This window comes from Borostomias antarcticus (assembly GCF_949987555.1).
Source record: "Borostomias antarcticus genome assembly, chromosome: 19".
NCBI lineage: Eukaryota > Metazoa > Chordata > Actinopteri > Stomiiformes > Stomiidae > Borostomias > Borostomias antarcticus.
The window spans coordinates 1,146,075-1,155,116 of NC_140252.1; the positions used below are offsets into that span (position 1 = coordinate 1,146,075).

General features: G+C 48.5%; 1 protein-coding gene across 1 annotated transcript in view; it reads right to left on the minus strand.

Moving 5' to 3' along the window:
- Nucleotides 1–9,042, minus strand: part of LOC311322100 (ribosomal protein S6 kinase delta-1-like) — a 29,853-nt gene extending 20,811 nt beyond the window's left edge. Inside the window, exon 1 of the mRNA XM_084454119.1 lies at nucleotides 9,022–9,042. Within this exon, the coding sequence (XP_084310245.1) occupies nucleotides 9,022–9,037 (16 nt within the window). The 5' untranslated portion in view covers nucleotides 9,038–9,042. The remainder of the gene's footprint in view (nucleotides 1–9,021) is intronic.

The following is a 9,042-nucleotide window of genomic DNA, read 5'->3' on the forward strand; positions in this document are numbered from 1 at the left end:
ATATTGTCCCCTTTCTTACACACACACAGACACACACACACACAGACACACAGACACGAACACACACACACACACAGACACGGACACGCACACACACACACACACATACACACGGACACGCACACACACACACACACACAGACACACACACACACACACGGACACACACACACACACACGGACACGCACACACACACAGACACACACACACACACAGCAGGCCCCATGCAAGCTCTCTGGCAAACAGTCCTGAATCTGTCATCAGGAATGAAGCCATCGCTGTGCCTGACCCTGTCTGGATAAACACACAACAAGGGCAGGGAGACACACTCACTAACCAGCAGGAGGTCATCAGCGTGTGTGTGTGTGTGTGTGTCTGTGTGCGTGTGTGTGTGTGTGTGTGTGTGTGTGTGTCAAGCATAGCAAGGGAAATATCTGAGAGGCAACAGCATTAATAAGAGTGTTAGAAGTCATGATTGGAAGGACAGAAAGACAGAATTAGATTATTTTTAAAGAATGAGAAAGGAGAGAGAGAGCGAGAGAGAGAGAGAGGGGGGGGGAGAGAAACCTACGAATAAGAAAGAAGGAGAGAGAGAGAAAGAGAGAGGGAGAGAGAGAAAGAGGGAGAGAGGTAGAGAGAGAGGGAGACAGGGAGGGAGAAAGAAAGAGTGAGGGAGAGTGAAAGAGGGAGTGAGAAAGGGCGAGAGAGAGAGAGAGGAAGAAAGAGAGTGAGAGGTTTGAAGAGTTATAGATTTGGAGGTAGAGTGAGGACAGACGTGTGAACTTCAGACTCAGGGACGGACCGTGACTCCCTCCGCTGGTGACTAGAGGGAACTGCACTCTCCTCTGCAATGTCTCCGCACAACCAGGACCAGCCAACAGCAGACCAACAGGAGAGAGGACGCCAGGGTTGACCTGGGTGTCCCACCTTCCGATTGACAAGAGAAACCTCAACAGACTCCATCCCTGGAATCCTGTGTTGACCGTGATGATCGTCAGACATACTGCCGGGCCGATGTCCACCCACTGGACAGTGCACAGATGAGCTTCTGAAAACCTTGCTTCCCTACAATAACCCTGGGACCATTCAGAATGTACATGGACAAATGTCCACTGCCGTGTTCTCGCTGAACACAGTGATGGCCGGAGCCCACCGCTCTCCCTAACAACCTCCTAGCATGTATGAGCCCACCGCTCTCCCTAACAACCTCCTAGCATGTATGAGCCCACCGCTCTCCCTAACAACCTCCTAGCATGTATGAGCCCACCGCTCTCCCTAACAACCTCCTAGCATGTATGAGCCCACCGCTCTCCCTAACAACCTCCTAGCATGTATGAGCCCACCGCTCTCCCTAACAACCTCCTAGCATGTATGAGCCCACCGCTCTCCCTAACAACCTCCTAGCATGTATGAGCCCACCGCTCTCCCTAACAACCTCCTAGCATGTATGAGCCCACCGCTCTCCCTAACAACCTCCTAGCATGTATGAGCCCACCGCTCTCCCTAACAACCTCCTAGCATGTATGAGCCCACCGCTCTCCCTAACAACCTCCTAGCATGTATGAGCCCACCGCTCTCCCTAACAACCTCCTAGCATGTCCCACCGCTCTCCCTAACAACCTCCTAGCATGTATGAGCCCACCGCTCTCCCTAACAACCTCCTAGCATGTATGAGCCCACCGCTCTCCCTAACAACCTCCTAGCATGTATGAGCCCACCGCTCTCCCTAACAACCTCCTAGCATGTATGAGCCCACCGCTCTCCCTAACAACCTCCTAGCATGTATGAGCCCACCACTCTCCCTAACAACCTCCTAGCATGTATGAGCCCACCGCTCTCCCTAACAACCTCCTAGCATGTATGAGCCCACCGCTCTCCCTAACAACCTCCTAGCATGTATGAGCCCACCGCTCTCCCTAACAACCTCCTAGCATGTCCCACCGCTCTCCCTAACAACCTCCTAGCATGTATGAGCCCACCGCTCTCCCTAACAACCTCCTAGCATGTATGAGCCCACCGCTCTCCCTAACAACCTCCTAGCATGTAAGCTGACTGACCTAACGTTGGTCAGTAGAACTAAATACACCACAGGAGCTTTTCTGAGGGCTGAGGAACATATGTTCTCCTGGGTTTATAAGGCTGTAGATAGAACATGCATGTTCTCCTGGGTTTATAAGGCTGTAGAACACACATGTTCTCCTGGGTTTATAAGGCTGTAGAACACATATGTTCTCCTGGGTTCATAAGGCTGTAGAACATGCATGTTCTCCTGGGTTTATAAGGCTGTAGAACATGCATGTTCTCCTGGGTTTATAAGGCTGTAGAACATGCATGTTCTCCTGGGTTTATAAGGCTGTAGAACATGCATGTTCTCCTGGGTTTATAAGGCTGTAGAACATGCATGTTCTCCTGGGTTTATAAGGCTGTAGAACATGGGTCATTCCAGAATTGGAGGACAATTAGGAATCTATACTTTTGAAAAACTGACCATTTATTTTTTACCATTTTCTCTTAAGAAAAACAGGCAAAAAAACATCAAATATGTGATTGGTCCAGATCAGGCATCAAAGGTACACTTTTTATGAGAGGTTGTATTTGCTGTGTGTGCTGCTTGGCACAACCCTGTTACCAAAACTCAGGAACCTGAAAACAGTATATTTAAAAATATTTTTCAGTAAATCCTTATACCATTAAGTAAAGAAAGTCACATTCACCATGAATACTCACTCATTTCAAATAAAATGGGAATATACACATTGAATTTTATGCAACCCTGTTACTCTAGCGCAACCCTGTCACTAAAATGATGGTAACAGGGTTGCAAATCCATGCTAATGTTAACTTTTACCTCAGGAACAGATGCTAGCTGAGTAATGTTTGTTAGCATCAAGGAGGAGGTCAAACATAGTTATATGAATAAAAAAAGAAAATTAATCATATTTGTCTTATTCTAATAATACGAGTAACAGAGTTGCATTATTAAAAGGCTGAAAAGATTTGAAAAATATGAAAAGTTGAAGAGAGGACTTTTGGTCTTGCCATTTCCTTACCTAATGTCCTGATGAGGTAATTTCCTGTGTGACACGTAACTCACAGTCTTTTCTCTTCCTCTGCTAGGCTGAATAGGTTTAAGTAACAGGGTTGCATGCATGTTGTGGGACACAACTTAAGTTTATTATTACAACTATTTAAAATATGTTAATGAATAATAATAATAATAATAATAATAATAATAATAATAAAATTATAAGAGACATAGATCAAGAAAATAATAGCAAGAAAAGTAAATTTAAAACACATTTTTAATGTTATATTTGACATGCAAGTTGGTCAACAAGAAGGCGGGACAAGAGCACAATGCTGTTTTGGGGGGTGCATGAGAGTTATTAGGTATTTAAAAAAATATTTTGGAATAATTTTTTCAACAACTATATTTATGTTTGGTCTCAGGACAAGTATAAATTACATAATGTCATGTTTTAATATTTTTTGTTTATATTATATGACATTTCATGGCTGGGACTGAAAATGTCTTCCAATTGTGGAATGGCCCACATGCATGTTCTCCTGGGTTCTCCTGGGTTCCTGCCCACATGCATGTTCTCCTGGGTTCCTGCTTCACATGCATGTTCTCCTGGGTTCCTGCTCCACATGCATGTTCTCCTGGGTTCCTGCTTCACATGCATGTTCTCCTGGGTTCCTGCCCACATGCATGTTCTCCTGGGTTCCTGCTCCACATGCATGTTCTCCTGGGTTCTCCTGGGTTCCTGCTTCACATGCATGTTCTCCTGGGTTCTCCTGGGTTCCTGCTCCACATGCATGTTCTCCTGGGTTCTCCTGGGTTCCTGCTTCACATGCATGTTCTCCTGGGTTCCTGCTCCACATGCATGTTCTCCTGGGTTCCTGCTTCACATGCATGTTCTCCTGGGTTCCTGCTTCACATGCATGTTCTCCTGGGTTCCTGCTTCACATGCATGTTCTCCTGGGTTCCTGCTTCACATGCATGTTCTCCTGGGTTCCTGCTTCACATGCATGTTCTCCTGGGTTCCTGCTTCACATGCATGTTCTCCTGGGTTCTCCTGGGTTCCTGCTTCACATGCATGTTCTCCTGGGTTCTCCTGGGTTCCTGCTTCACATGCATGTTCTCCTGGGTTCCTGCCCCCATGCATGTTCTCCTGGGTTCCTGCTTCACATGCATGTTCTCCTGGGTTCCTGCTTCACATGCATGTTCTCCTGGGTTCCTGCTTCACATGCATGTTCTCCTGGGTTCCTGCTCCACATGCATGTTCTCCTGGGTTCTCCTGGGTTCCTGCTTCACATGCATGTTCTCCTGGGTTCCTGCTCCACATGCATGTTCTCCTGGGTTCCTGCTTCACATGCATGTTCTCCTGGGTTCCTGCTTCACATGCATGTTCTCCTGGGTTCCTGCTTCACATGCATGTTCTCCTGGGTTCCTGCTCCACATGCATGTTCTCCTGGGTTCTCCTGGGTTCCTGCTCCACATGCATGTTCTCCTGGGTTCTCCTGGGTTCCTGCTTCACATGCATGTTCTCCTGGGTTCCTGCCCACATGCATGTTCTCATGGGTTCCTGCTTCACATGCATGTTCTCCTGGGTTCCTGCCCACATGCATGTTCTCCCGGGTTCCTGCTTCACATGCATGTTCTCCTGGGTTCCTGCCCACATGCATGTTCTCCTGGGTTCCTGCTTCACATGCATGTTCTCCTGGGTTCCTGCCCACATGCATGTTCTCCTGGGTTCCTGCTTCACATGCATGTTCTCCTGGGTTCCTGCCCACATGCATGTTCTCCTGGGTTCCTGCTTCACATGCATGTTCTCCTGGGTTCCTGCCCAAATGCATGTTCTCCTGGGTTCCTGCTTCACATGCATGTTCTCCTGGGTTCCTGCTCCACATGCATGTTCTCCTGGGTTCCTGCTTCACATGCATGTTCTCCTGGGTTCCTGCTCCACATGCATGTTCTCCTGGGTTCCTGCTTCACATGCATGTTCTCCTGGGTTCCTGCCCACATGCATGTTCTCCTGGGTTCCTGCTTCACATGCATGTTCTCCTGGGTTCCTGCCCACATGCATGTTCTCCTGGGTTCCTGCTTCACATGCATGTTCTCCTGGGTTCCTGCCCACATGCATGTTCTCCTGGGTTCCTGCTTCACATGCATGTTCTCCTGGGTTCCTGCTCCACATGCATGTTCTCCTGGGTTCCTGCTTCACATGCATGTTCTCCTGGGTTCCTGCTCCACATGCATGTTCTCCTGGGTTCCTGCTTCACATGCATGTTCTCCTGGGTTCCTGCTTCACATGCATGTTCTCCTGGGTTCCTGCTCCACATGCATGTTCTCCTGGGTTCTCCTGGGTTCCTGCTCCACATGCATGTTCTCCTGGGTTCTCCTGGGTTCCTGCTTCACATGCATGTTCTCCTGGGTTCCTGCCCACATGCATGTTCTCATGGGTTCCTGCTTCACATGCATGTTCTCCTGGGTTCCTGCCCACATGCATGTTCTCCTGGGTTCCTGCTTCACATGCATGTTCTCCTGGGTTCCTGCTCCACATGCATGTTCTCCTGGGTTCCTGCTTCACATGCATGTTCTCCTGGGTTCCTGCTCCACATGCATGTTCTCCTGGGTTCCTGCTTCACATGCATGTTCTCCTGGGTTCCTGCCCACATGCATGTTCTCCTGGGTTCCTGCTTCACATGCATGTTCTCCTGGGTTCCTGCCCACATGCATGTTCTCCTGGGTTCCTGCTTCACATGCATGTTCTCCTGGGTTCCTGCCCACATGCATGTTCTCCTGGGTTCCTGCTTCACATGCATGTTCTCCTGGGTTCCTGCCCACATGCATGTTCTCCTGGGTTCCTGCTTCACATGCATGTTCTCCTGGGTTCCTGCCCACATGCATGTTCTCCTGGGTTCCTGCTTCACATGCATGTTCTCCTGGGTTCCTGCCCACATGCATGTTCTCCTGGGTTCCTGCTCCACATGCATGTTCTCCTGGGTTCCTGCTTCACATGCATGTTCTCCTGGGTTCCTGCCCACATGCATGTTCTCCTGGGTTCCTGCTTCACATGCATGTTCTCCTGGGTTCCTGCCCACATGCATGTTCTCCTGGGTTCCTGCTTCACATGCATGTTCTCCTGGGTTCCTGCCCACATGCATGTTCTCCTGGGTTCCTGCTTCACATGCATGTTCTCCTGGGTTCCTGCTTCACATGCATGTTCTCCTGGGTTCCTGCTTCACATGCATGTTCTCCTGGGTTCCTGCCCACATGCATGTTCTCCTGGGTTCCTGCTTCACATGCATGTTCTCCTGGGTTCCTGCTTCTCAGGGCTTTCAGGCGTTTTACAGCCACACACGCCTGGATCCCGTCAGCACTGACTCAACTAACGTGCTGTAAGAAAGTGTGTGTGTGTGTGTGTGCGCATATATACCAGTACATCAAACATGAATCGCTTAAAATAGGGGTGTGGCCGTTTAAACGGAAAAACGGTTAACCGCAACCGAGATCCATACCGTTTAGACAAAATCACTAACTGAAAAACGTTTTTATTTTATTTTTTAATTTCCCTCAAAAATTTAATAAAAAACCCCACTAAAAGGCCTTGATAATCATGAAATTATAAACAGGCTTGTAGGGTACTTTAGTAGGAGAAATTAATCTTTCACATTAGTTCCCATGGATACAAATGCACGTGATGGTCTTCAGCCTACTCGGGGGAAATGGCGGAGAAAGGCAAGCGAGGTCCTGCATGGCAATACTTGAGAACATAAATGAGCATGTTGTTAATCGTAAACTTTGCGGAGCAGAATTGCGCTACGCTGGTGGAAGTACGGGTGCAACGGGACGACTGGGAGGCGAGATTAAAGCGTCCGTTCAAGTAATTTCAAAATAAGGGTCCCATGAACACTGAACTGCTAGTATTTGGGGGTCATGTCTCAGTGTGTGTGACTCGGCAGCCCTGCGTCGTGAGACCCAAACCAACGCTAGCAGCAGCGCAGGTCCCAAACAACGGACAGCTTGGCGAGAAAGTGTGAAAAGGGACAGTGAGAGAAAATCACAAAACTGATAACAGAAATGATGGCACTTGATATGCAGCCGCTGTCAATGGTAGAGGATGCCTGTTTCAATGCCCTGATGGAAGAACTAGAACCAGGCTACAACGTGCCCTGATGGTAGAACTAGAACCAGGCTACAACGTGCTCTGATGGAAGAACTAGAACCAGGCTACAACGTGCCCTGACGAAAAACCATGATGGCTCGTGTGGAGAAACTGTAGAGCGAATGCTCGGGAAGAACAAAACGTGAGCTCTCCCAAACCCCAGATGTGGCCTCTACAACGTATTGTTGGACGTTTTGCTTCACGCGTGTGCGAAAAGTCGCCCGTCTCAAAACCCTGGTAAGCCTATTTTAGTCTCATTCATCTCCGTCTAGGCCAGTGGTTCTTAACCTTGTTGGAGGTACTGAACCCCACCAGTTTCATATGCGCATTCAACGAACCCTTCTTAATTGGAAAAATAAAATATGATTTTTTCAAATTCAAAACATACTGTAGGTATATATTTTACTGGTGCACAAAATGAACCGTGCATCAACATCACTGTGTTCAAAGAACAAAACCATCAAAACATGATTTTCACACAAAAACAAAAGCATAATAATGAATATTTACTGCAAATCAGTGTGACTTCTGCTGTTGCCTTTCAGAGACCAGTTCAGACCTTGGCAAGTGCCACTCTCATGTCATTTTCGCAACAAAGTCTGTTCCTTTCACAATCACACGACGTACCATCACGACAGTCACAAGTCGACTACTGAGCGCACCAAATTCCCTGCAGCACAGATAGGCCAAGCGATGTAGCGTGATCACCTGCAGCCAATGATGGCCAAGCGGGGCGTGTCATCACGAATCATATGAGTCGGGTGTGTGTCTTGACCTCCGCCGAACCCCTGAGACTGACTCACCGAACCCCTGGGGTTCGATCGAACCCAGGTTAAGAACCACTGGTCTAGGCTTCTGTATCTGTATGACTGTGGTAAAATGTCATAGTTCCCGAGAAAAATACATGCTTCGTTGAGATTTGACGTATGCACATTTCTGAACGGTTAAACGAAAAAAAAGTCAGTTTTTAAACAGAACGAAAAAATGTCTATTTTTCCCATCACTAGCTTAAAATGACCTGTCTTTCTATCTATGAGAGAACGGACACACACAAATCTCTCGTGACAAAATATCATGTGGTATAAACACACACACACCGTGCACGTGGCATGCGAGGGTGTTGCGAGGGTGTTAAGCCGAGAGGTGGTGTGGCGCAGACCTCTAGTAGAGAAGTGGTTTGTTTAGTCGGCCTTGGCGCCGCATGCCCCGCCTCCCACAGGCTCAGAGGTCAACACACCCCTCTCTGGCGCCACAGCACCCTCTACAGGGCCCTGTCTGAACTACACCCACTCTGTAGATTATCTCTAAGTCAGTAACAGAACATAGCAGATCTAGGCTTGCCTATGTCACTATTAACCCCTCCACTTTCTCAGGTCACTCACAGACACGTGCTTTTCTCTGTTCTGGGTTATAGAAGCTCTAGCGCTCATCAATGACATGCGTCCAACTGCCACGCCAACACCTGCAGTTTATCAAGTGCGTTGGTCTGGATCAAATCTCTCGGCGTCATAAAGACTTGGCAGTTGACCACCCCCACATGCATAGTGGCGCTACGGGCTGCACCGGGCTGTCCACACGCTGCTGGTATGAATGGGCTCTTTGTGGTGCCGGGACCGTGGCCTAGTTCCGGGCCTACGTGTCTGCGTACCATTAACACTCCCCCTGCGCGCACCAGAACAGGCCGCCATTTTACAGCCCTCAGGGAGAAGCAACATGGCGACACGCGGAGGGCAAATGGAGATGTGTGTGGCGAGGTGAGAAATAACTGTAAACTTGGATGAGATTAAGACGGATCCAGAGAGAGAGAGAGAGAGAGAATGTGTGTGTGTGTGTGTGTGTGTGTCACACCTGGTGCACAGTACATGTTGG